Source organism: Tyto alba, unplaced genomic scaffold (assembly GCF_018691265.1).
Source record: "Tyto alba isolate M040663 unplaced genomic scaffold, T.alba_DEE_v4.0 Super-Scaffold_30, whole genome shotgun sequence".
NCBI classification, from domain to species: Eukaryota; Metazoa; Chordata; class Aves; order Strigiformes; family Tytonidae; genus Tyto; species Tyto alba.
In genome coordinates, this window is record NW_024881305.1 from 1,658,705 (window position 1) to 1,686,686 (window position 27,982).

The 27,982-nt window shown below is 43.2% G+C and overlaps 2 protein-coding genes across 9 annotated transcripts in view; one reads left to right on the forward strand and one right to left on the reverse strand.

Annotated features, from left to right (window-relative positions):
* CEPT1 (choline/ethanolamine phosphotransferase 1) overlaps window positions 1–27,982 on the reverse strand; it is a 74,340-nt gene that overhangs the window by 20,244 nt on the left and 26,114 nt on the right. For 2 of the 4 annotated variants that reach the window (XM_033001957.2, XM_033001954.2), the window contains 3 exons: window positions 9,870–10,271; window positions 4,879–5,026; window positions 3,745–3,886 (listed from right to left, as the gene is read on the reverse strand). In XM_033001957.2, coding sequence (XP_032857848.1) covers window positions 3,745–3,886; window positions 4,879–5,026; window positions 9,870–10,265 — 686 coding nt within the window. In that variant the 5' untranslated portion in view covers window positions 10,266–10,271. Of the gene's footprint in view, window positions 1–3,744; window positions 3,887–4,878; window positions 5,027–9,869; window positions 10,272–11,977; window positions 12,058–12,822; window positions 12,905–27,982 lie in introns of those variants that run through there. The other 2 variants (XM_033001956.2, XM_042800062.1) reach the window with 2 other exon arrangements.
* On the forward strand, window positions 12,100–27,497 carry DRAM2 (DNA damage regulated autophagy modulator 2). 5 transcript variants are annotated; one of them, XM_009967038.2, is made up of 8 exons: window positions 15,377–15,476; window positions 17,881–18,038; window positions 18,741–18,808; window positions 19,369–19,508; window positions 22,036–22,213; window positions 25,645–25,727; window positions 26,661–26,753; window positions 27,153–27,497. In XM_009967038.2, the coding sequence occupies exons 2-8, from the start codon at window positions 17,908–17,910 to the stop codon at window positions 27,258–27,260; spliced, it is 801 nt and encodes a 266-aa protein (XP_009965340.2). In that variant the 5' UTR covers window positions 15,377–15,476; window positions 17,881–17,907; the 3' UTR covers window positions 27,261–27,497. The 5 variants fall into 5 exon arrangements, with proteins under 5 accessions (XP_032857852.1, XP_009965340.2, XP_032857850.1 ...); XM_033001959.1 differs by having other exon boundaries at window positions 19,369–19,469; XM_033001961.2 differs by lacking the exons at window positions 17,881–18,038; window positions 18,741–18,808 and adding an exon at window positions 12,100–12,148 and having other exon boundaries at window positions 15,379–15,476.

Here is a 27,982-nt window from a genome sequence, read left to right on the forward strand (position 1 = left end):
TCAATAACTGCTGTTTTGTTAGACAGACTGAATTCTTTTGCTTTCTCCAGGGACTATTATTCAAACAGTGAAGTAATTCTGTTAACTTCTGAATTATATGAAAGCTGGCAAGAATTGGTCCTTCCTCTCAGTGTTTACGGGTATGCCTTTATCCTTAGAAGCTAATTTCATTCTCATTGTGTGTGTATATATTTGCACATATATACACACATGCATACACCTGTAGTTTCACCAACTTCCCATATTTCAACTAAGAAAGGCTGGGATAAACCAGATAATGCAATAACTTATACAGGAAATGCTGGAGACCATGGTGCAGCAACACCCTCATGTCACTGGGCTTTGAAAATATGATTTAGCACTTCCCTCCCCCCCCCCAAGTCCAGCATGGCCAAATGCACCTGTGCAGTGCTGGGTCTCCTGTTTCTTAAGAGAACAGGTTGCAATGCAGAACCCAGCTTGGATCTGACAGAGACTAATAGCTCTAGCTTCACTTCTAACTATGCTGGATTTAAGACAGCTCCTGCAGAGTCAGACTGTCTGTGCACTGACCTTGTAAGGCTGAATACAGCACTGAACCTGCATAAACACAGACATCTCCTAATATACTTCCTGAAACCACAACAGTGAGCAAGTGCAGTACTGAATCCAAGTGGAGTAAGTTTGGGTCTGGAAGAACCAGAGCTAGTAATCACAACTGGGCAGGCAAATTCCTTTCAGGGTTTGTGCACCATTTTCACTAATGCTTCTGGTTTCTGTAGCGTGTTCCTAAAATCCTGGATCTGCTTCATATGGATGTGTGGAAGTCCATTGGTACTTGCCAGTTTGATTTTTGTGATGTGCAGAAGAAAAAGGCACTTTTTCCAAACCAGAGATGCCTCAGTTAGGGCACAGCTGCACTCATATAAGATTAACCCTGAAATAATGTTCATTCTGCACTGCAGCACAGCAATTCCACAATCCAGCTAAACCAGTAACTGTGCTGAAAAACAGAACAGGAGAAGAAAGTATTTGGACTGCTTCCTGCAATTCAGAATTACCTTTCTGTTTCTTCAAATGTGCGGTATATTCCTGCTCTTTCACAAGCCCACTCCCAGGTCAGGTGTTTGTTCTTAAACAAAACGTTTGCATACAACTGCCTACACTGTTCCCTGCTGCCTTTGCACTGTTGATTTTACTACAGTGACTTTTACTGTAGTCAGCCCAACTTGCTTTGAGACACTTCCTGCTTCCTCATGGGGAATTTTTAAGCAATACTGACCTCTAGCTATTTTTGTGAGCTATTTAACCAACTCAAGTTGCTTTTTGAAAAGTCTGCATCAGCTGCCAAGATCTAATAAAATTATATGATCATTTAAAGATGGAGACAGATCGCTGGGATCTTATCATCTCAGCTGAGTATTCTACAGTCTTTGGAGTAGTACAGGGCAGCTCCCTGCTGTTGTCAGGAGGAAGAAAAAGAATCAGCACAGTTGATGTATTCAGTAATTGGGCACAATTAAACTGACAGTTTTCCTACTCCACCTCCAGTACTCCATATGAATTTAGCAGAAATGATCCCATTTCCTCCTCCCTCAGGGTGAACACTCCTGCCCAGCAGATAGTCTGACACAAAAGGCACTCTGCACAGCTTCAAGGCTGGTACAGTGACAGCATATATGAATCAGACATTCTGTTCTGCAAGCATATACTTAATCTGACACGCTAATTTGTCTTTTTTTTAAGACAATGGACTTTTTCAGCAAGTTGCAATTTGCTTATTAAGTTGATCTCTAACGAAATACAATTTCTTGGACAATCTCAGAGGAATACAATAAGTGATAACCAACTGTGTGCTCTTTCCTGATTCAATGGAATAGAAGACAAGTTAGAAATGCTGTCACATTTCCTGAAACATCACTACTGTTCACAGCCCCCTCCGTATTTTTGACATAAAGTTACTACTTAGGATACGCAGACAGGAAGAAGTTACTCTGCACTAGGACCTTTTTGGCTCCTTTCAACAGCTGTCTCTGATTCCACTTATTGAGGAGTAAGAATACCTAAACCTGTGTGCTCCGGTGAATCTGAAAGGGTAGATAAAATATAAACTGTTTTTCAGTTTTATGATTGGAGAAATGAAAGCTTCAGAAAAAAATAGTAACACACAGTGAGAATCAGTTAACTGGATAAATATTCTCAGAGGTTTTGCCATAGAAATGAATGTCAGCTTATGGCAGTCTATTAACCTTATGACACAGGGCAGATGAAGAAACAAATGTGTTTACTACACAGTGCTGTCTTATCTAAAATAATGATACACATATATTTGTGTGCTTATTGCCTTCTCTAAATTGGCTACATATTGATGGATCATCAAACTCTCATAATATAAGGCCATGCAGAACAATAGTGTCTGCTACAAAATGCTGTCTCCAAAATATAAAGACTCCTCACAAAAGCAAAAGTTAGTGAACACCATAGGAGTAATAGGAGTAATGTACACATTTGTTTGAGGCAGAGGCAAATGAGGTGGTTTTGATACTTGCACCTGTAAAGTCAAGCACATGCCAAGGTTGGGGTTTTGGGGGTTCTTTGATCAATAATAGGAAAATTTTCATTAACAGGGCCCCGTTAATTTCAAAGGGAACTAAAAGCATTCAGTATTGTACTTTCAGTACAGCATTTGAGCCAGATGCTTTTCTTTAAGGATTTAAGTACCAGAGAATTAACTGAAACTATTCTGTGTGCTTTGGTGTAGTCAGGATTAGAATAGGGGTCTAGATTTTTTCTTTTTTTTTCCTCCAATAAACATTGAAAACTGCTCTGTCATCTTACATTTCTGAGCAGAAACACAGAAATTTCTCAAGAGAATCTGCATTAGTATTCTGTCAATAAGAGCTGTTATGGACAAGAGGTCCATAATTGTAATGTTTTAGCAGTATCTGGGTATCTACAGATCAGTAACAGTACACAGTAAATAAATGGTACATGTTGTAGCATTGTTTCAAAATCCTATATAAACTAAGGACAAATTTCAGAGGTTTCCAGCAGCAAAATCATTCTGCAGTATATTTACTTGAAATATATTCAGTAGATTGCAAGATCTATGAATGGAAAGTTAAAACAAACATGCATTTCCACATTAAGGCTAGTGAATCCCACGGCTCACTGCATCCTTCTGTACTGTTTCTACACTCACCCGCACCCTGCAGTAAACAGGACTTACACTGTTGACTTTCCTAGCATTGAAATTTTGGTCCCATTATTGACAGAACCATGGTCTATACTGACTAAAAGGGATTCAGAACTTGACTTGCAGATACAATGTCAATTAACACACTATATTTTAGGAGTTATGGTTAACAGTGAAGATTAACTATACACCATCCCAAGTCAAGCAAAATCAAGAGATAGGTAATTAATTGAGTACTAGAGCCTGATTGCCACCACCTGACAAAAGCATTCTATTCTTGGGGATGAAACACCAGGTAGTTACCCTTATTTATTTAGGTTTAAATTATATCAGAAGCTCCTTATTAACTAATATGACAAAAGGATATTTTACCACTCCTAAAGCAAGCTAAGTAACTTTCAGTATTAATTGCAGATCCAATAGGTAATAGCTACCACAAGCACTAAGCGTGTATATATGAATATAAATAATTTACTACTGCTCTAAGGATCTGAACTACAATCACATAAAATGCAACTAGACAGGAAAGCAGCCTAACTTTCAGTTTTATTTCCAGCCAAGGTACTTACATGCCAAAGCGCAATGTTCCAGAAACATACGTCTGCCAATGCGCGCAGTAAAACATGAATGTTCCAGCAAAACAACAAAAGAACATCCAGTCAGGGTTCGTTCCCAGCTGCACAGCAACACAAGTTCCCAAAACCACAAATACTGCAGAAGAAAATCAGTCACATAGTAAAAAGATAAAAGTGTTTATGTATGTAAAGATCCTTACCAATCTAACAAAAGGACCCAGAGAAGGAGAGACAGTGTGAAGGTATCCTGATGTGTTTTATTTCACAGACATAAGAGGTTAACACTTCCATTTTAAAAATTACAGACTGTAAAATATATATTTAAACATATATCAGTTATCAGAAATCCTCAATATCGAGGGTTTCTTAGCCTCCTACATCTTTGTTGAATTTAATGGGATTAGATATCAAGGGGCTTGAATGATTTACACAATTGCAGTCTGTGGCCAGAGTTTTGGAGTCTTCTCGAGTATCCAAGATTTGTTGGGCTATTTTTCCCCGTTTTCCGAGATTTTCTTATGCCACTGAGAAAATTCAAGATTCATAAGGTATCTATGCTTTCCCCCTCTACCCTTTAAATACACAACTTTGATAAAGCAATCATTAAAATGAAAGCATAAGAGCTTTAGAATTTAATTAATCAGAAGCATCAGATCATTCTTTTGCAGTTTAACTTTGGGGTTAAACTTCGGACTGGCTCAATGAACTCTGCCTACATCCAGATCTTGCTGATTCTAATCTCAACTCAGACTTCTACCACGCCATTGTTTAGGCTTCATACCTGTCTTGCAATCACTTTATATAGATAAGATTCAATCTAAAATATAGAACAGCATTTTGACAACTTCTTGCAGAAAATTATTTAGAACCAAGACTCTGATAAAGCATACAGAGCAGGCTGCTGGCTCAGACTGCATTAGTCGCATGCTTAATTTTTTTCAGCCTAATACAAGATACAACATTTAGTTGATCAAGACTACTGTCTATGGAAAGAAGGGTGACTGAAAAGCTATACATTCAGCAATATCAGTTGTCCTCTTCTTCAGTAAAGAAGAATTTTTCTATATTTCAGATCTGATCCCTGAAACAGTCATTTAATCCTCATACTTCAATTAAAAATTACAGTACCTGTGGAAAGTGAATCACAGCCATGATCAAAAAGTTCTCCTAATGGAGTACTGCTATTTGTCCTCCTTGCTTGTTTTCCATCTATTGCATCCAGAGACTGGTAGATGAAAAGGCCACACGCACACGCAATGTATGCCCAGGGAGGTGCCTACGAAAGAAAGTCAATGAGAGTAAAATATTTTTTTAAACCTTAAAAAAAGGAAGTCTGAAGTTGACCTATCTTACATTCTCATACGATAGTTTTTTCACCTGCACACACTTCTGCATCATATGCATGGCCCTTTGAGTAGCTGGTCCTTGCAAGGCCAGGCAGAAGGGGTTATGACATGTGTCCTGGGTTGAGTGAATGGTGGAGTTTTTTTGGTGGCAGGGGAGGGGGCTATAAGGGCAGCCCCCTGTGAGAAGCTTCTCGAAGCTCCCCCAGCTCCAAGTCAGCTCCACTTCTGTTTGGGAAATTGAGCCAATCGGCTGCGCCTCTGCGATAACGTATTTAAGAAGGGACGTGGTGACGGGCAGTCGGACTTGTGAGGAGGAGTTGCTGCAGCTGCAGTGAACACCAAGGTCAGTGGAGGAACGGAGGAAGAAAGGAGGGGGGAGGTGTGCCGGAGCAGAGACCCCCTGTATCCTGTGGGGAGACGGCAGGGCAGCCCCCCCTGCCACCCATGGAGATCTACGGTGGAGCAGACACTGATTTATGGCCTGTGGCTTCTGCTTGCCTGATCAAGGTTCTGTGCCCGAAGAAGGCCGGGGTCTCATGGGAAAAGGCAGCCCCGCTGCTGTAATTCAGCGCTGGGAGGATTGCAGCATGCAGGGGTGTCCCACACCGGAGCAGCTCGGGAAGGGCTGCATCCCTGGGAGAGAATCCAGTCGGAGGAAGTTAGTGACCCATGACGGAGCAGTGTGGGGAACGCTGCGCCCCATGGGAGGAATTCAAGTCAGAGAAAGTTTGTGGAGGACTGTCTCCTGTGAGAGGGGGACCACAATGGAGCAGGAGGGACAAGTTCCGGACACTCCCCTCACTGAACATGAAGATGGCAGGACCGGCAGCGCTGACTGCACCCCCCATTCCCTGCCCCTGCACCACTGGGGGAGGAGGTAGAGATATCAGGAGCAGAGCTGAGCCCGGGAAGAAGGGAGGGGTGGGGGGAAGGTGTTCTCAAGATGTGGCAATGCTTCTCACTGTCCTACTCTGTTACAGTGTTGTTAGTGTCTGTAATAAATGTATGGGTATTTTTTCTTCCCCTAACAAGTCTGCCTCTTGCTCATGATCATAAAGGGGAAATTTTTCCCCATCCCAGTCCTATCTCGAACCCCAAGCCTGGCTCTCTGTCCCTTCTCATTGCCAGAGGGGAAAGGAGAGAGAGCTGCTGCACTGTGGTTGGCTGCCAACCAGGCCTAAACCGCGACACATGTGACATGTAAATAAAACAGTGACAAAAATTACGAGCTTAGATTAATAGATACAGCACATTTTCTAAAGCAGGAAGCTGCTTTGTACATCTGAAAAAAATTTTGCACCATTTTCAAAGTGGTGTGCAATTAAGTTCTTGTCTTGCTTCTATTTCCAGTAGGGGTACGTTCAAGTCACCCAAGTGATTTAGAAACTCAAAAACTTTCTTAGCCCCCAAAACAGGCAACCGTGTCACAAACACTGAGCTCATCTTCACAAGACCTCAGTGAGGTGTCACGTACTAAAACACTGCCAAGTACAGGGTATTACCAGGCTGCAGTGGCATTTGAGAACTATGTCACTGCACAGTGCTCAAACTTTTATAGTTCAAGTTCAGCTATTACATTTCATGAGATCTGTAAAGCACCAGTGCTCTGCAGTACAGCACCTCCACCACCAATTGCTTTTTCTATTACTAACAGCAGCTTCGCCAAATCTATGTTAATAACCCTTAATATTCACATCCTGTACAGCAATTTTTATTTCTACAGAGATACAAACAATACTAAATCCTGCCAGACCCAAGACTACAATTCCAGCTTTTTTCAGTATTTGAAGCATAAACCATTATGACCACAAAAGCCAAAGGGCTGCCATTAGTCTGCCTCAATTTACACATCCATAAAGCAGATATTCTTGAATATTTTGCAATCTTCACATTTGACACACTTTTATAAAAGTGTAAGCATTTATGAGCAGCTCTGTTTTACAGACCACGCCAATAAAGTCCAAATACAGCTAAGTAGCTTAATCAAGCTGACTTGCCTCTCATAAAGCTCTGGAGTCCAGCTTCTTTTGGTCTACACAGACATGACTCATTTGTAGCACATCAGATTAAATATATTTCTTTCTACAGCTTGCATTGTTCCTGCTACTGCATTTTACTAAACCAGCTCATTCTGCCTCAAAAGCTGGCACCCTGCTTTGCTTTTAGCAGCATATCTATACAAACCAGCAAGAGAAGGGGGAAGTGTGTCACCCAAAGCTGAGGACCACATCTAGACAAGGTTTTGATGCCACAGAATTCCATCCCATGATACCATTTCTATTGCTTGTGTATAGATTTTGCAGGCAACGTTTAAGTTAGCTTCAGGGTCATGCAAGTTTCCTCTACAAGTTTTAAAAATAAAACAATATAAAAAAAAAAAAAAATCAGGCTGCTGGCTCTTCTTTCTTAAACACTACTTTCATTATCAGTGTAAATGTTTCCACTTAGATTTTATTTGTATCTGCATAAGATTGGACAGCTCCCTCTCTTATCCAAATATTTTTTCCCTTTTTAAAAAAAAATAAATAAAAAACTCAGGTATCATTCCATTGCTCAGCACTTTGCTAGCTGGGTTCCCTACATCTAAGCAGGCCATATAATTATTTGTATCTTATTTTCTTTTTGGCTACCAGTGAGGCTGTGATAGCTATATCCCCTTGGCTACACCTTTCATCAACAGGAAGAGAAGTTGCTTTTGAAAAAAGCAGAACTAGGACTGAGCTACAAGGAAGAGATAATTTACATCTGAAAGCAATAGTGCTTTCCAAAAAAAAAAAAATCCGTTTCTGGAATTTCAAAGCCCCATTTGCTACTTGACACTTAAAAAGCACAAGCTCACTGCTCCACCACCAAGGTGGCATCCTCCCTGGCATGCCAGCATGCAGGGCTGCAGTGCCATATGGCAAAGCAGACCAGGCTGAAAGCTACCTCAGCAGAAAGATATTTTTCCTACTAAAATGAAAAGACAATCTCATTTACTTAGTACAAAGTAACTCTTAAACTGTTAAACACTAAACAGCACTTTAATACATTAGACTACAGCTAACACTCTGAATTTCTGATGCTCTCGGTGTAGCTTAGCGCACACTTTAGAAGTTTAATTATCAACCAAAATACAACTGTACTCTAAATTTAAAATTGTGCTCTGGTTCATTGGCCTATACTAACTGTCTGGTTGCTGAAACAGAGACAGGCTGTAGTCTGTCTAACAAATTGGATTTCAGAGTCTCAGCCCCCATATAATACTGCTGTGGGTGTAAGCAGCACATTAAAACCAGACCACACAACAGTGCCAGTCTGAAAAAGGAAGGAGCTGCTCTAAGTATTCACTGCTCAAACTTAATATTCGATTTTTATCTTATACCTGCCAAATTCCACAAGTTATTGTGAAACTATCTATTTCAACAGATTTCTAGAAGAGGCAAACATCCCCTTACTATGTCATATGTGGAACAGGGACACAGAGTGTTGAATGTGCCAACCTAAGCAGGTTTTTTAAGAGTCTGGTTGGAAACAAGCTGTACGCCGCTTGACTACGAAGCATTTTCCCATCCTCAGCTGGAAACTTGGTTATGAAGGAATTCAGATATTTTAAAAGCTTCAACTCATGAGACATTCTCCAGCTATCTATTATGTAATACATTTTCTGTACTAAATAATTCCATTTTTCAGTGCATACAGATATGAGAAGCTTTCAAGATTTAATATTTAAGTGACAAAACTTTTCCACTGCACAAAAATTAAGGTCTTCAAATGCCTTAAAAACCTCTTGGTAACTCTAGTGAGAGAGAAAAGTCTTTGAAACCAGTAACTTGAAATGCCTTGTCAAGACTTTTGTACCCCTAGAATCAGGAGTTACAGGCAGTTAAAACAGTTCTCCTGAGGGCAGGTCAGGAGCTTTTAGTGCATTTAGAACAGATAAAACCACTGACTTTTATCCAGCCTCCTCACAGCACAGACTACTCAGGCAGCATGCTGCTCAAGAAGACAACTTTGTGTTCCCAAAGCTGATCACACACTGTACCCAAGGTCCTGATCTGAGCTGCCTGGTAACACAAACTGCCAGGGCCCACGCAGGATGAAGAAAGGCATTCCTTTATTCTAGTAAGCTGGGTTTAGTCACACCAGCCACAGAGGAAGCGGCCAGCCTTGATCTCCCAAGCTGCACCACTCTGGAGCTCAGTCCCTTGTCTGAGCTCGAGTTCCTCGCTGTGTTGCAACTCTAGCTGTGTTCACAGGCAGACTGAGCTCGCTGCCAATCGAGTCACCTTGTGCTTCTTGTTGTGTGGTAACTCTAGATCAGAAAGCTGAAGGTGACTAACCCAGTCACAAGCAGAGAAAGTAAACAGGTAAAAACTCCGCATGCCATGCAAGCAAGCCTGCTGCAAATCCCTTTCTTAGTTGTCTGCACATGCACTCAAGCCCCAGGGGGCTGCAGCTTTCTACACAGCAGGTCCTTCACAGCTGCGACCGGAACAGCTATTTTGGTACCAGACCCTGTTTCATTCGGTGCACGCTGGCCCGAGGAACTGCTGTTTCACTCAGCAAGCAGCATGTAACCACAAAATCCGTATGAGCCCTTTTTGCATGCAAGCACTCACACAGAGGCACGCACATTACAAACGCTTATAGAGGATAGCTTAAATGCATGAAAACTGTAGGCTGGTCAACAAGAAACAGCTCTCCAAAGACAAGAACCCACCAGAAAATGGTGCCAACTGCTACTAGATGGCAGTAATTATGAACAAAAATTGTCAGAGGTCCATAACTTACCTGTTCAGTAGCTGTTGGGCAGTAATATACTAATAGCAGAGTTGTAAATATATTTATTAACAGTCCAATGATGGTGATCAAATTCGGAGCAATCCAGGCTGGAACTCTTCCAACTAACCATTCCCAGTAACCTTGCATTAGGGGTTCAAGCAGGGATCGTCCAGCGCTCTGATATTTGTGTTCTTCTAACCGTTTCAGCTGGTGCTTTGACAAGGGAGGTGTAGGCAACTGAACTAGTTTGCTTAACACGCATCCAGCAGCGGGACCATGACCGCAGCCTGCGGGGGATTCCAGGTGCGACTCCCCACATCGCCTCTTTATGTTTCGATGCCCGCTCATGGATTGGGTGGCCTCAGAGTTTTTATTTGGCAGGTAGCAGCTGTTACGGAGAATCATAAGATCCTGCAACATATCAAAGGCGAAGAGCACAAATGAGATTTTAAGATACCAAAAGTTTCCAGGTGCTGCTCTAAGAAGCGTTTCATTTGCCATCAGCAAACCAAGAAGATTTTATAAGAGGTCTCCCTTAGAAAAGATACTCGAATAATTGCTGAGGGAAAGACAGGAATGTTCTCAATGCAGTTACAAATGATAAGTTGCACTTGTTCAATTCCCCTGCTGCTTACTGAAGCAAATACCCCACAGCCACCAGCCTAAATTTCAGCAGCAGCAGAAACTTACACCACACCAGACTTATGTTACAGACTAAAGCACAGTCAGTCCCCTCACACCTCCCTCCCAGGAGAGCTAGCTGTACCCAACAGACATACGCCACTTTAGCTTATCGACTGATGACAGTAAGGATTTCTCTGTATTTATGGTGGGTTTGGTTTAACTGGTTTGAAGAAGCTTTCCCTCTTTGGTAAACTGAACAACCACCTAAAGGCAATTATAAGCATTTTTTTCAGATCGCTGTTCCTTATTTCAGTTTTGCTGTGACTTTCTTCTCAAAATTTAACTCAGCTCTGGTGAAAGCTAATTGTCTATTCAACTTTTAATAGAGGCAATAAACATGCAGGAGCTAGAGAGTTTTAGCTGGTCAAAGACAGAGACCCGTATGAAGCAGCTGTGAAAAGAAAACACAGGGTCAGGAACAGCATTTCGAGCGCAAACAAGGACCCTTGCAACATTCCACCTCCCCTGAAGGCAGGTGACCAGAAACACGTAACTCTCTTCACAAACTAAAGGAAAAGCAGTAGAGAAAGGAGACTAAAAAGAAAAGTTTGCTATTTATCTACAAGAGCCAAGCAGACAAAAAAAAAAAAAAACAACAAACAAAAAACAAAATACCACAACCCTAGTTGTAAAGCTTAGCAGAAGGAAGCTGGAGAGGGGAAGATGACAACTATCTCTGAAGCCATCAGCAACACACATACCAGGTATAGAAAATAAACTACGTAAATCAAAGATCAATACTGGCATAAGCACATGTGCTGTCATTTCCACTCTCTACAGCTTAATTAAGGCAATTTCTGACAGTGAAAAGCCAGCCTCAAAGCCTTGTCAGTAGGAGGAGAGGAGAAAGTAAGCAAACAGGGCCTGGTTTATTGAGGAACTTGGTAAGTTCAGAAGCAGGCAGACTTACACGCATTCATTTATCCAGAAATCAGACTTATTCACCTAGGAAGTCCCCCCTGTGGGTATTGATCTAAATGACCAGGAAAATTAGTTCTAATGTAGAAAATTATAGACTTTTCCTCTCTGCCTGAAGGGCTTCCCCACCCAAGGCGAGAAAACAACCAAAGACCACCTCGTCCTCCAAAACAAACAACCCCACACTGCCCAGCCAACACGGGACTTTCACCTGGGCCTGGCCACTCACCGGTAAACACCCAGAGGAGAGGAGGGAGACCAAGGGCACCTCTCGGCCCAGCCAACCGCTTCGCCCCAGCCCACCAGAGGCAGCCCCCGGGGCGGGCAGGGCCCAGCCGCACCCGGGCCGGGCGGGGGGACCCCGGGGCCAGCCCGTAGCAGAGGCCCGGGCCTGACCTCGGGGACCTCCCCCCTCACCCACAGAGGCACCCCACTCCCTCAGGAACCCCATCCCACCCGGGAAGCAAAACACAGAACCAACCCCTCGCCCACCGCCCCAAAACCCCCACCTTTACCTCCGCCTCCCCGCGCCCCAGCGACGCTTTTACACCACTTTTGCGACGGCCGGAAAGGAGGTGGGCGGTGTCAGCGACGAGCGCCGGGGGCGGGGCGGGGCGGGGCGGGGCGGCGGGGCGGGGCGCGGCGCGGCGCGAGGCCGCCGCGGGGACGGCGCGGGAGCGGCTGAGGTAAATGGGGGGGGGGATGGACTCACCGCCCGTGCCCTCCCCCGGTTCTCCCTTCAGCGACCCTCCAGCCATCCCTTCGCCTTCCCCGTTACCCCCCACCCCCCCCCCCTCAGCTACCCTCTGTTGTCGCGGGGACTCCTCGGAGTCATCCCCGGCCTCCTCCTTTCTGCCCCCCCGCACCGGTCAGCCCCGACCGCCCTCACCGCTGTCCCTTGCCGCGCCTAAAGACCCGCCCTGGTGTCCCCCAGCGCCCCTTGAGACCCCAGTTACCTCAGGTGTCCCCGCTCCCACCCCTAACAAATCCCCCGCCACCCCGGTCCCCCCCCCCCCCCCGCCCCCCTGTCAGCCCTGGTGACCACCTATCACTCTCCCTGCTGCCCCAGTGACACCCGACCACCATCCCTCGTGGCCCCGGGGGCCACATAGAGCTCGTCTGTCCTTTCACCTCCCAGCCCTCAGGCCTCTCCTTGCCCCCCCTCCATCTCCCTTCCTTCCTGCCCAGCTGCTCTCCGAAACCTTCCCTCCATCCTGGTCCCTTTTCCCTCTCTTTTACTACCGAGAGCTGCCCTCCACATACATGACATCTCCAGTCCCTCTCTGTGACCTTGTGATAGCTTCGATTCCCCAGCTGTAACGTGGGAGATTGTCTCCAATGCTCTGTTTCGAGTACTCACGTAGTTCTAGCTGCTTTTCTCTGGTTAGACAGGTTGGACTGACAGGTAGCATGCATTCACCCTGGACACTGAGCTCAGTCAGCTGTAGCGACAGGCCGGTATCGTTGTGTGCCAGCTTTCTAAAACAGGCATTGGTACATCCTTATGTCATGGTATCTTGTGCCTGGCTCTGTTTGGTTTGGCATCGTGCCCTTCTGCTGCTTCCCCAGCTGGGTAACAGGGGTTTAGCAAGGGGATAAAGATCCTTGTCTCATCTCTCTGGAAGCTGACCCCCACATCCAAAAGATTTAACAGCAACTTTTTTTGGTGTCTGTACTGAGAAAACACTCAAACCAAGTCATCTGTCTTTATACTGCACTGGGAACAACAAAGGTGACACATTTCCTACTTGCTTACTTCTAGTCCTTTGAGGATTAGCAACAGTTTAACTGTTGTTATCAGTTTGACCCTGACAATAAGTTGCGCAAATGAACATGTTCAATCCCTTTCTGACTCATCTCCATCCAACCTTTGTGTTTACTTAGGAATGCACAGGGCAAATTGCTTTTTCTTTCTTCCTTCAACACTGTGTCTGTTGGAGTATTTTGCTGGAGAGAAAAAGGAGTATCCCTTAGTAGGGGTTTATCTCTGCCTGTCTTCCTGAGAGAGCAGGGAAGGGGCAGTTGACAATCAGGGTATCAGCATTAATTTAGAAATTTCCCTTTTCCCCAGATACTTCGATCATCTTTTCAGCATTATCATTCTACATAAAGTCGACTTTCTGCCATTAGTAATCTTGGCCACCTTTCATTTTCATTTGTAGTTTCTATTCCACGTGTTCAAGCATGTGCAGAATACTGCTGCATACTTCCTTAATTCAGAGAAAAACCTCAGACATGGTTAAAATCTCCTTTGCTCTTGAAACACTTCCTTGACAAATGATGATGGTTTGATAATGTCTATTGCAGAAAAGATCTGTGATACTCAATCTGGGGCTTAAAAACACCCTTAGGACATGAAAGTGCCTATAGATCAGTGTAAATGTTTAAGAAAAGCATAGTTATGTTGAAAAGAGAGACTAGCCATTGCCATTATATAATCAGTTGGCAAAGGACCTTGTGAAAAAACAAGGAGGTTGAGTGTGTTTTCTTTCTGACTGTTGAAAACAATAGGACAGGATGAGGTGTTAATTTATTTCAGGACCTTCCAGCTGGCAAATTGCAAGGCAATTCCATCCTGCCTCCCAGTGATTTGAGCTGCCTCCTTAGGCGCCTGCGTTCAGAGCCCTGTGGGCTGGCAGCGACACGGTGGCTCTGCAGCAGTGCAAAGTTTGGACGGCCTCGAGCAGCCGGTGCCATAAATGTACACAGCACGTTGCACTGAACAAAGCCTGTGTTTGGTGTATACAGTCTGCCCACAGAATAGCGTGAAAAAAGATGTGATTTCGCTGAAAAAATTTAAACAGGAAAGAAGATGAAGGGAGATACTAAGAATTCAGGGAAGATCTTGACAGAGCTAAGAAAGAGAATTTAGTGGGGAAAAAGTTTACAAAACAGTTTTAAGTGTGAGGAGTTTGTCAGGGGTTTATGTCTGTGAAAGACAACCAGAGCTGCACTTTTCTGACAGACCCCAAACCAGCTCTAATCCCTGTGCCTTTGGGATGTACCAGCCTGCAGCTATATCTGCAGTAAGTTGTGCCTCGCCAGAGCTCTCAGGTTGCAGCTGAAGCTACCATGCTGCTCACACAGCTGCCTGACCACATGAAAACGTTCATAATTTGTGTCCAGGCCTTAGCTTTGGGCTAAGTGACAGCACAGGTTGCAGAGATGCCCAGTATTGACTGACTGAGGGCTTCTCTGCAGCAGGGCTTGCTCATTTATTATGTACTAAGAGCAATATCCAGGGGGGGAAACGGGAATAGCTGTTCTGCTTTACTAAGCTCGTTTTAGCCCAGGTAAATCAATCTGCATAGGCACACAGACACTCCCAGCAGGTGGAGAATCTGCGTTGAATATTGCCAGCAAACAGGAACACAGCACAGTGTCCCTTCTCTGATAACTTCTCCAGGGTGTGAAAATGGCAGCTGCTCATGTGAAGAGAATACAGTTGTGGGATGTCTGGTTAAATTCAGGTATCCTGCCACATACTTAGCATTGCACCAGCATCACATTGGGATGCCCATGCACAGTGAAATGGGAAGACTCCATGATCTGTCCTCTTCCTTATGTGAAAGCAGTGATCGTAGGCACTGGTTTTAATTGCATTAGAACAGTTGCATTCATTGTTTTTCTTGAAAGCTCCTCACTTGAAGTTAAATCTTCGTGTAGACAAGTCCTATACATCAAAAAGTCTTAAACATCCTTTTTTTTTCTACATTTCTACCATCACACCATACACAAGCTTCACTCCTTAAACCACTTGGAACATAGCATATTATGTCAGGCCAACAGCCCATCTAATCCAATGTCCAGCCAGCAGCAGTGACTAATAGCACTTGCTAAGAAGGAGGATAAATACTATAGAGTAAGAGGTATAGAAGTACCTCACATCTTGATTATTTTCCTTTATATCTCAAAGATTTGGAAAAAAAAAATGAAGCAAATGTGAAACTTCACCAGAAAGATGACTTTGGATTCCCCTTGAGGTGACATTTCTTTCGATGTCCTTGTTCTCAGGTATGTGGTGTATTGTTTTGTTTGTTTTGGGGAAAAAATCTGTTAGCTCAGAAATAAAGCTAGGGCACTATTAGCATTTACTTGCTAAAGGAAAAGTAAAAACAAAGCATCAGACTAACTGCCTGAAGTTTTGAATTGCATGCCCAGGCACGTAACATCTATAACAGAGAATGCCATGCAAAATATGCATTTCTCTTTCAAATTCCCAATTTAGTCATAGAAGAGATGGGATTGTGAAGTTATATTCATTACTGGTTTTACTTCATTACAGTCTTAAAATGAAAGTCAACATTAGAGGGTAAATGTTATACTTAGCTTAAAAATGAAAGCTTAAGGGTAAGAAAGCAAGCAGCTTTAATTTTATCACTCTACTCTTATTCACTACATCTCCTGTTAGACACCTTTATCTGGTACCTAACATCTTCCTTACAAGCAGCTGAACATTTAATTTTGTGAGGATGTAACTGTACATTCTTTTCAAGAATTATCAGTTAGAGTTGACTTTGTTACCTCCCAGGAGCATGGCAGAGCTCATTTGTTCTTGTCTGAACCACTAATATTCTAGGCTTAAAAGCAGCACAAACACAAGTCACCAGTTTCTGGTAAATGAACAATTCTCATTATGCATTGGTACGCATTATGTGATGAATCTATCAGTCTGGCTTTCCGGAAGCTCTCCTAGACATGCGTGCTGGCAGAGGTCAGCAAAAAGATATGACCAAGGTCTGCCTGGGACTGAATACCTGCTGTGTGCAGTGAGTCTATGTCAGACGAGTGCTGTGGTCTCCTAAGTGAGATGCAGAGGAGTTGATCAGCTCTGATCTGTTGCAAGATTTTGTTTCAACTTCTCTTTTCCTCCCATGTGACTTTGTAGTCTTGGTGCTTCCTATCTCTTCCTTTTCTTTGTCCTTTCTTTCAGTCTCTGACACTCTGGGCAATGCCTGCCTCCTAAAATCTCTCAGTGCTGCACTCCTTACTATTTTGCCTGAACATTATTATGCTTTTCTCACATCTTTGCCTGGATGCCCTTGGATCTGTACTCTTTATTATTTGCTCTCCACCTTTGTCCTACTTCATATTCCATTTGCAGTCTCCAGTTTCAGCTATGCTGAAACACTTTCAGTACTCTTCTCACCAGTGTGAATGTAAGGGAATACCAACAGAAAAGCAACATAAAACACAGGAGTGAGCGCAGCCTAGAGAAGAGAAGACTCAGGTGGGATCTCATCTCCCTACCTGAAGGGAGGGTGCCAAGAGGAGGGAGCCAGGCTCTTTCCAGTGGTGCCCAGTGCCAGGACCAGAGGCAGTGGGCACACACTGAAACACAGGAGGTTCTGTGGGAACATCAGGAAACACTTTTTCACTGTGAGGATGACTGGGCACTGGCACAGGTTGCCCAGAGAGGTTGTAGTATCTCCATCCTTGGGAGATATTCAAAAGCCATCCTGAACAATGGGCTCTGGGCGGCCCTGCTTGAACAGGGGGTTGGACAAGATGACCTCCTGCAGTCCCTTCCCACCTCAGCCATTCTAGGATTCTGAAAGCAGCTCTGTTTAACTTTGTATTTGAGGCCAACAGAAAAGTACTTCCCTCTAGAAGCAAGAGTAGAGAGGTGTCACAGTTCTTTCTGCATGAGCTCACGGGGGTGACAGCTGCACATTATTGCTCATGGAGAACTGGAGGTAGAGACACAGATTTGTGGTCAGGCTGGGATTTACAGAACAGGTAGTGCAAGTACAGAGTTAGCCACTCCACTGTAAATGGACCTTTTCCTCCCACCTGTAAAAACATGGTAACTGCTCTATTGCCACCAGGAATAAGTAGCCCTTGAGTTTGAAGGCTGTGGTGGTCAGCTCTTGCTCATAGATATCTGTGACCTTATTTAAGTGATGCTTGTAAAATGTTGAGTCACATGGCATGACAGGTAGTAAATGAGTGCAGGTATTAAAGTAATTTTAGGTAATTTCCTCCACGTCTGCCCAGTTGATTGTTAATGGAAGTTAGAGGCTTCACAACAGCCACTATCAGTTAAACTGTCACTACTGGGACATGTTTTCTGTCTGCCTCACTAATTGTAACATGGTGTTATGACACAAGTATTAAGAAGAAAATAGAGTCAGTTATTCACCATGACCCACTTGACCCTATTCTGGCAGCAACAAATGCTGAGACATGTAATAAAGTGACACTACTGATTTATTTTCTCATGATCTTCTAAGAATTTCAGAATAAACATTTCCAGTTGTTATTTCTGCTTACTTATGCCGTGAAGTCAAATGTTCACTTTGGCTTTGCAAGACAGGACTGAGAGCAATATCAAATTGCTGTACTTGAAGCAGCTAGTCTCAGGAAAAGCAAAACCTTTGTGAAATCATAGAAAGCCTTTGTATTTGATTCCTCACAGTGTTTGGTGTTAGAAGTCTGCACTGAAATGTGGTGGTTTCAGCAAGGCCTCTCTTTCTTGCCTGTGGCTTTGGTTGTTTGGTCAGCTGCATCTTTTGTGTTTTCATACATTACTGCAATTGCCCTACACCACGTGGACCCTTTGGTGCCCTACATCAGGTCAGTAACATTCATACAGTTGCCCTGTTAATTGAATTGGCTTCTCACTTCTCTGATTTCTTCCCCAACTCCAAACTTTAAGCAGCAGTTCTTACCTAACAGCTCCAGTTCTAAAGTTACTAGCTGCTTATAGTTATTTGTGTCTAACTCTATTTAAAGCTGTCTATTTTTGTGCAAAAGTCTAACCTTTAAGCTGTGGTTGCATGAGCATATCCTTAAAATGATGAACAGGAAAACTGGGGGTGCATCTACAACCCTCTGTTCAGAGTAAAGCATCTTGCTGTCACCAGGCTTGGTTGCACTAGTAAATCTGTACTGTAATCTCTATTCTGCACTACATTGCATCAAGGCTGCACATATGACCATAGTTTTGGTCTTTCAGTTTTCCGGGTTCTTAATTTATCCAGTTTTAGTACTCTTCATTCACCTTTTGTGGAATCAAGATTAATATAAAAGGAATAGTTATACCAAGTATGTTAATTCTTTGTTCTAAGGGTAGCATGTCTTTACCATGCTTATTTCTACAGCTCTTGAAACTAGCACAGTATAGTTTGAGTAATGAAAAATTCAGTGAAAAATACCTGGGAGGGTTTCTTCAGAAACCTGTTTCTTATGGTTCCTTTGTAGACTGAAATAAGTAAAGTTATGCTGCAAGTATTTTTAGTATAGATGGATACATATCACCCCATTTATCTCTTCCAGTGATACAGGGACAATACCTCCTGAAAGATGCTTATTTGGGATCATGTTAAATATTTCAGCTTTCTTGGGTGAGTATAGAAAGCTGTCCTTGGTGAACTGCAAGCAGTTCTGGAATGCACACAGTTCTAAACAATGTAATTTCCTTATTCAGATCATTAGATGGCCCATAATTCTCAGTAAAAAACTAAATTCTAAGCCATCAATCTTAATTATCTTAAGCAATTCAGATGAAAGTGTATGGGAGTGATGTTATCCCCAAAGTCAGTATGGCAATTGCAGATTCCAGGAAGCCAAAAATGCGCTTAAAAAACCCCAGCAGGCTGGTGAGAGAAATAGAAAAGCAAATTCAAGGCAGTCACCTTACTTGTGCTGTGATTTTGAAGAGGGGGAAAAAACAACCTGGTATGTCTTTCAAATGAGAGAACGGAAAAATCTAGTAAGTTGAGTCGTTTACCATTATATTATTTAGTTTTGACTGCCAGATTCTCAGCTTTCCTATTTCAGTGTAACGTAAGACAGTTTTTGTATTTTAAATAGTTGCCTCTGTCACTCAGCATCTTCCCAGTTAAAAAAGGACAGTCAACTCATCAGCTGAAAATATTCTTGCGTTTGGGTTCTTCATTAACAGGTACAGCTACCATGTATGTCCGTTATAAGCAAGTTTACGCTTTGAATCCAGAAAAATTCAAGATCATCAAGCTTAATAAGATTGGCCTTACACTAGGATTGGTGAGCTGTTTTGGACTTTGCATTATTGCAAATTTCCAGGTTTGTTCTTTGCTTGCAATGTCCTGAAGCTGTCCAGAGTTGTATGTTTGTTTGTTTACTGAGATACCTGATAAAATGGGGTTGTCAGTGAAAGCAAAATATTTTAGGGCAAACCTGTTTTTTGTCAAATTCCCTACAGAAAACCATTACAAATATAAGTTTCAGTTTAGAATTTCTTACTCATTTCCTACATGCTTTATCCACTGAGACTTGTGAGAATCCATTCATGAAATTCCAAAACATTCAGAAACCCCTAAGTTTTGCAGAAAGCAAACTCAAAACTCTTGGGTCTCCGTATAAGACATTTGAAAGCACTAGCTCCAGATCAAAAGACCACAACTATGTTGTATTTTGACTCAGGAAAATCAGGTCTCAAATAGTAAAAAAATGTTACAACTAGAAGTAAAGCCAACAAAAACACCCAACCCCACCAGGAGCTCTGAAAAATCTGCCCTCTTAGGTATATTTTCCTTCAAACCCACACAATTCTTGAATATACTGCAATGTTAACCATCTTTTGAATTTCTCCATCCCAGTGTGTCTATTTTTTTTTCCTCCCCAATACTTCCTACCCCCTCACATAAAAAAAAAAAAGAATCTGGTAGTCTCACATATCACACCATCAGCAGGGCCACATTCTATATCATTGGCTGTTACATGCAGGACAGTTGTATAATTGCCAGTCTCATCATACTAATTACCCACTGGATTTTTGCAGCATCTGTAATGGTGCCTTTAGCCACTTGAGGCTGCAGCATCACCTCGGTCTCCTGCTGGATGAGGGCCAGGGAAAAGCAAAGAGGAAAAGCTCCTGGAAAGCTCCATCTTTTTCCCTTCTCCTTTTCCTCTCCAAGTGCTTCAGCAGCACCTGTCTTATAAACCTCAGCACACTCATTTTGGGGTTGGTTTGTTTTGAAGGCCTCAATCTAGTTACTTCTTTCTAGAGCCCTAGCTATACCCAGAGGTCACTGCCGCCCCTACCACACCCACCAAGCAAAAGCCTCCAGACTGTCTTCAACTCCATGATTCCCCTCCACCACTGGTCAGGAGAGGGTATGTCTACTTTCTGTAGATTACAAGGTAATCGAAATATAGAAGTTGCATTGTCATTTGTTAACTAGTTTGTGTAACATTTAATCTAGAGCAAGACAAAAATTGGAAGTGATGTACCTGCACATCCAAGTGATACTGAGAACTAGTTGAAGGCCACCCAGAGACAAAAGGAACAAAAGCCCCCTGGAATCCACCAGTTACTGAAGGCAGCTGAACTGTGAAAATATATGAAGATGAACAAAGGGGATATGGGAACAGCCATCATGCAGAGAGCTCCAGAGAGCTCTCACTGCCGGGAGTCAAACCAATAGCACAGGGCTCATCTTCGTGAGAGATTTAATTCATGCTGTTCAGCCAGTACTATTGCTTTATTCTAGCTGTGGCTATTGATTTTCTCTCATATAGAGCAAAGATTTCTCTCCGACAGCCGCTCATCACTGAACAGCACATGATTTTGGAGCACACGCCTTCGCAACGTGGTTATTCACTATATAACTATAAATTCACAACTTTATTATACTGTGGATGCAGCACTTCAAATTCATCAGTGCACATAAGGTGCCCATGGAGATTGTGCGGAAAGGGTGACTCCAATTCCTCATCTTAAAAGTTACTCAGTAAAATACACAGACAGCCTCATGCTTTAGGGCATGAAAGATCACCTGCATGATTGGAGTGAGGGAGGCTGCCAGGCTCGTGTTGCACAATTGGCAAGATCACACTTTTTAGTTTCTGTCCTTGGGTACTGTGCTTAGCCAGAGGGGAGAGGAAAGGACTGAACACGATGTGATTTTTCAGGGCATAAATTTTAAGTTGGGCTGTTTTTCTTGGAATAACTTCTAGTTCTAATGATTTTTACCATTTGACAGTTGATTCTCTTATAGTGTTTTTTTAAGTTAAGAAAGTATTACTGCTTGATTCAACCTTGTTCCCTCTGAGTATTCAAAGATACTAATTTGGCAAACAAGGTTTATACAGAGTAATTTAGAGAAGTGCTAAACCTTGTTATTTTTAATCTCAGTTTGGGTACTAGAACTGTTTCATGTTTCTCTTGTATGGCATTAACTTCCATAGATGTACAGATTCCTGGGATAGAAATGCTGAGCAGATAGCCTGTTGTCACTCATTACCTGCCCAGCTGCAGAGATTCCATCATCCAGTTTCTGTATTACTGTCCATTATGGCTAATGAGAACAGCTCTTATAAATTCGTGTAGTTAAGATATAGCTGTGACTTAGCCACAAGAACTTAACAAAAGCAGCAATACAGAGGGCTGGCAAGTGCTGGCTGCCAGCTAACTCTGTATGGGGTTTCCAAGAAAAATCTCCTAAGTACTAGCACTTTACAGAACTGCTTAGCTTGGGGTGTCAGAAGGTAATGGAGTGGGTGGAATGCCAAAAGTTTACAGAAGAAAATTGTTCCCCGAGTTTAAAATGAAACCAGGTTCTGTACAAGCAGTGCTTTCTTTCCCTAGAAATGTATTCTGTACTACATACACGTTCTTGGAGCCTGCCTGACATTCGGAGTAGGAGCCATTTATATGCTGGTTCAGACCATCCTATCCTACCTGATGCAGCCAGAAGTTCACAGCAAAGACGTGTTTTGGATCCGTCTGACCATGTTACTCTGGTGTTGTTCAAGCATCGTGAGCAGTATCCTTTTGCTGTGCCGTGTCACCGTAAAACAGAGCAGCCTTCACAAGTTCCACTATTTGCATCTACATTCATTTAGCTTACCAGTGTGAAAGGCTGGCCCACACAAGGCCTGTCATCTTTACACGTACAGCCTGTATCGTGCTGTCTGTTCATATCCTGTATGGCAACCTGGGAACTTCAGGAAAAAGGGAACCATTAGGTTAAGCCCACAAGTGCGTCACTGGATAATAAAATGGTAAGAGGGATGGTTACCACCCTTTCTCCTCTCCTTTCCTTCTGCACACCAGGGTCTGAAAATGGAAAAACAAGAGTTTATCACAAAAATGTCTGACTGTAGATTATGAAAGATGGGGAGAAAGGCAAGTGTACTTAAGAGATGGGTGGTTTTAATGGGGAGGAAAAGCCAAGTAAGAAATAAAAGCATCTGTTCCCTGGTGACAGGAATGCTGCAGCAAGTGTTGCAGTTGGATGCAACGAAAAGAGAAGTACGGAATGTAGCATAAGAGAAAATACTGCTAACCTAACCATGCACAGCAATGCTGCACTGTGCCAGCTGGCTGCCAGAGCAGGTTTAAAGTGCTGGTGTTTATCAGAGAGATAATTCTGGAGCATATTGCCAAGGTTGAGTCAGGAGAGACACTTGACCTCTGATCTCCGCCCCTGCCCATCCCACAGTTCAAAAGACAAGACATTTCTGACCAGCATTCCTTACAACCTTCCGTCAGCCCTGGAATCCATCATCTCCCTGGAATCCATCATCTCCCTTGACTTTGAGTTCTGAGTGCTGGAAGCAAATTGTGGGGTTTACAGAAATGTGGACAAACCCACCCAGAAAGAGAGGCCTTTTTCCCTGCCCAGAGTCACTTAACAAACAGGAAGGTGAACCACAGCAGTTCCTCTGCTCACCCCAATGGACCTAAACATTGTATTTTGAAAATCATGACTGAGTTTTGTGCCAGACAGGACTACAACACTAAAGCTTTGAAATTTACATTCCAAAGACATGAGTGCAAAAATCATTGCTTAAATGCTGTCCCTTCTGCAGCTGAATCAAGGCCACCGATTCAATCCCCACCAATTCCACTTACTTCCAGGCTGACAGCCAAAACAAACACTAAACCATACACCCATCTTCCCAGTGACAGAGCATCTCGCTGAACTCCTATTCCTGCTACTGCAAGATTATATAATCTATACCAGTCAGACGAGAAGCGATAGGTAGGGCACAGGCTGGTTATCTGTAAAGAGGCGAGAAGGACCCTTACCTGCTGAGGAGGCTTGACAGAGCAAAGAAGTCATCTGCAAGACTTTGAGAATTTCTGTCCCTAGCAGAAATTTTTGGTACTAGCAAAGAACAAGATTTTCAGCTCTAAACAGTTAGGAGCCAAATACAATCGGGCAAGACTAAAATGGAACAATACCATCTGCTGTGAGCTAAGAGCCTTTTAGAGATGCCAAAAAAAACACAAACCCCAAGTCCATAGAGGTTTTGGAACCACTATAGTCTAACCAAAATTAAAGGGAAGTAAAGCTGTAGAAATAATGATACATATATGCATATGTATGGAAAAGGGTAATTGTCAGAGTATTTTCTAAATTAACAGCTGATAATGTAATAAGGGAAAGACAGTGATAGAAAGAAGTCTGGGGCCATAGGAGAAATTGTTGTACAGGAGGACAGAAGGAAACTTACATTTTGTATCAGCAAAAGTGTGGCCAGCAGGACTAGAGGAGTGATCATCCCTCTGTACTCAGCACTGGGGAGGCCGCACCTCGAGTACTGGGTTCCGTGTGGGCCCCTCACTTGTAGTGCAAAGACACTGAGGTGCTGGAACGTGTCCAGAGAAGGGCATCAAAGCTGGTGAAGGGTCCAGAGAACAAGACTATGAGGAACGGCTGAGGGAACTGGGGGTGTTTAGCCTGAAGAAAAGGAGGCTGAGGGGAGACCTTATCGCTCTCCACAGTTAATTGAAAGAAGTTGTAGCAATGTGGGGGTTGGTCTCTTCTCCCAAGAAACAAGTGGTAGCACAAGAAGAAATGGCCTCGGGTTACACCAGGGGAGGTTTCAGTTGGATATTAGGAAAAACGTCTTCGCCAAAAGGGTTGTCAAGCACTGGAACAGGCTGCCCAGGGAAGTGGTGGAGTCGCCATCCCTGGAGGTATTGAAAAGACGTGTAGATGTGGCACTTAGGGACATGGTTTAGTGGTGGGCTTGGCAGTGCTGGGTTAACGGTTGGACTCCATGATCTTGAAGGTCTTTTCCAACCTAAACGATCCTGTGATTCTAGAAAAGTACTCTTGATCCTCTGCTGGAGTGAAATAGCAGAACAGTCAACACAGAAAGAGCAAAGCAGTTAATTACCCACTCTGTAACGAGGGGAGGATGGGAGCTGGTTATTTTTGTATCATGATGATTAAATTCTTTCCATTGCAGTAGTAACTCAGACAGGTAGCTAACAGCTACTAAAGCTGTATATTTTAATTAGTAGAGAACTGGGTATCTTGCATTCAGATCAGTCACCAGAGCTCCCCGGGCCACTCACATCAATTTTTTAATAAGCTTTGGAAGTCTGGGTTTTCAAAAACATGTTAGTGCCAGTAAGTTCAGCCTTGTTCACCACCAAAATTAATTTTTCACATCAGGAGGTTCTTGATGTTCAATCTCATTAACGATTGAAGAAATTAACATCTTAATCCTATGAAAATCAGATCTTCTATAACTTGGTGCTCCAGGTTTCATTACAGAGGCAGTAGCACTGATGTAGCATATCTGCCCGCTGTAAGATGTGGTAAGTGACATCTCAATCACTCTGGAAAGTGCCCAGGTCTCTGATCAAATGAGGAATCATTGTCATGTGGGGTTTTTCCTCGGCTGCTGTACCAAAGCAGTTATCAAACCTTGAGGGAACTAAGAGGGAGCCAGAAAAGCAAATAACCCTCTCTGCTGCAAATGATACAGCATTCCAACCTGTAACCCGTGTACCAAGAATTCAAGGTGGTTGAGAAGTTGAAAAGCAATAGGAGAAAGAGGTCTAGATGCTATTAGCCTAGAAAATGCCACTAAAAAAAATTCAAAATGCTAAGTAAGTATTCACATTTGATCGTAGTTTAAATGCTTTCATAAGGAGACTGTGTTTGATCAAGGAAGTATAATGAGATGCAGCACAGAGGCAACAAAGCTAATTCATTTAGATTAGAATTCACCTTTTCATGTGGCAGTAACTAATCAGTTCGAACAACCTAGCAGTCGGAGGGAATGATGTGAAGCACTCCACATCACCATTACTGTTCATTATGCTGAGGGGACCCCATGGAAAACACACAGAGAGCTCCTTACAGCCTCAGCTTGACACAATCCAGAGCCGAGTCGGAAATGTCCAAGCCACTCATTCTTGGCCTTGAATCTTCCTTAACATATTTCTTTACAGTGTTTGTCTCCTCAGTTGTCTTATACAGTGGCCTGTATGGAACAAATCTGATGCAGAAGTTGCATTGGGACCCACAGGAAAAGGTAAGTGATCGAGTGGAGAAAACAAACAGAGAACAAAACCCAGCTACATTATTTGCAGTGACCAGCGCGTCTGGGCACTGACTGCAGTTGCGTACGTGTGCTTGGGATGGGAGAGGACAAGTGAGCTTCACCAGCTACTGGCTGAAGTGCTGCTCTGAGCAAAAGTTGCAGCTTCAAGCGTTATTTTAAATTAATCTTACTCATGGGCAGTAACTGAACTGTCTCAACAAGGTGTCGAACCACCAGCCTGTCTGGTCTGTGCTGGTCAGCGATTCCCGGTCACTCTGACACGATAAATAAGGAGTCTCACGTAGCAGCTGGTTGCAGCGAAGCTGAGCTCCTGCCTGCTGCCAGGCGGGTGTCCAGGGGAGTCGGGAGGAGAAAAAGCCCAGAGGATACGAGTGACAGTGCTGCTGTTGAAGCCATAAGCCTGGGCAGTGAGGGATCCCAAGAGGGACAGAGGAAGAGCACGTAGGTCTGCGTGTCTCCCTGGCCCTCCTCATCCTCTCCAGGCACTTACTGGAGGAAGTATTACGTAGGCTGGTTTGGAGGGCTTTTCCCACGCCTCCCTTTATTTAAAGCATAAAGAGCCTCTCAGAATTATTCTTCTATCCAAGGAGGGCCTTGAACCTTACTTTTGTAAAGAGGTTTTGCTGTCAGTCATGCCAAGCTCTTAAGCGAGCCTTCAGGGATATTAAATTCCCCGTGGGGTCATCCCAGTTGTACGGAGCAGGTGTTTTCCTGGGCATTCTCACTCTTGTGCTAAGTTCAGCACTTAATTCTTAGAGACTCCAGATACACTAGGAAATTTTGCTCTCCAGAGGGAATAGTTGTGGATGCAGGATGTCATGTGTGCAAGCTGTCTTTGTGCCGTTGCAGGTTCCACAGGAGCTTTTCACACTGATTTTTTTCCCCTTTCTCACTATTACACAGGGCTACACAGCTCACATCATCAGTACCATCTCAGAGTGGTCATTGGCATTCTCCTTCCTCAGCTTCTTCCTCACCTATATCCGTGACTTTCAGGTAAAATTAAGGGAGTGGTAACTTCTTCAAGCTCTAAATAGCCTGAGGTGGTGCACGATGGGCTGCGAATGTTGCCAGTCACCAAGGCTGGGAGACCTGTAGCACCAATAGCATTCAGCAGCCCTCTCTTCCGCAGTAGGATCAACCCCTCCGGCCTTAACACTCAGAGCCCAGCATCAGACTTGCTTTAACCAGCTCGATTGGGAGATCTGTCAGTCGCAGGGGACACGTGCTCTAGGAAGGCAAATGATGGAGTCAGTCCAGGAGAACAGCTTGGGAGTCAGGCTGATAGTTCTGGAGCCAATCTGCATTTGGTGTTTCATCAAACTGCTGAAATAACCCATGCTGAGCCCGTGGCAAGCCTGCTAACTTGAATTTTCTTTCCCTTTTCCTGTATAGAAAATTTCCCTGCGTGCAGTTGTGAGCTTGCATGGACAAACCCTTTATAACACCCCACAGAGCTTTGTGACTGATGAGCAGACACTGCTGGTAGCAGGGAGCATCTAATGAAGGTGAAGAGAAGATGTTCTCATCATAACTCAGGAATTTAATAGCAATAACAATTGATAGTTCTAAGCGTTTATTTTATATAAAAAAAATATGAAGTGATTGTATTGTACTTGACATAAAGGGCTTTGCTATTAACCCACACAGCAATGCAAATGTTATCAGTATTGTAAACAAGCCTGTAACATTTCTACACATGCCAATGTCTTGAAAGAATTAAATGAAGGTTATTAAAGAGTTATGCCTCCTCGTCACTTCCACCACACCCAGTGGAGTCCCCGGCCTCAGCACCTGGGGCTGCCCCCTGAACCACGCACCGGGAGCAGAGGGACCCCAAAGCCAACCCACAAGGAAAATGAAAAATGCTCTAATCTATCTTTCTTTCTTTATTTATTTCTTTTCTTTCTTTTTCTTTCTTTCTTTCTTTCTTTCTTTCTTTCTTTCTTTCTTTCTTTCTTTCTTTCTTTCTTTCTTTCTTTCTTTCTTTCTTTCTTTCTTTCTTTCTTTCTTTCTTTCTTTCTTTCTTTCTTTCTTTCTTTCTTTCTTTCTTTCTTTCTTTCTTTCTTTCTTTCTTCTTTCTTTCTTTCTTTCTTTCTTTCTTTCTTTCTTTCTTTCCTTTCTTTCCTTTCTTTCCTTTCTTTCCTTTCTTTCCTTTCTTTCTCTCTGTCTTTCTTTCTCTCTGTCTTTCTTCCTTCCTTTCTTTCTTTCTCTCTTTATTTCCT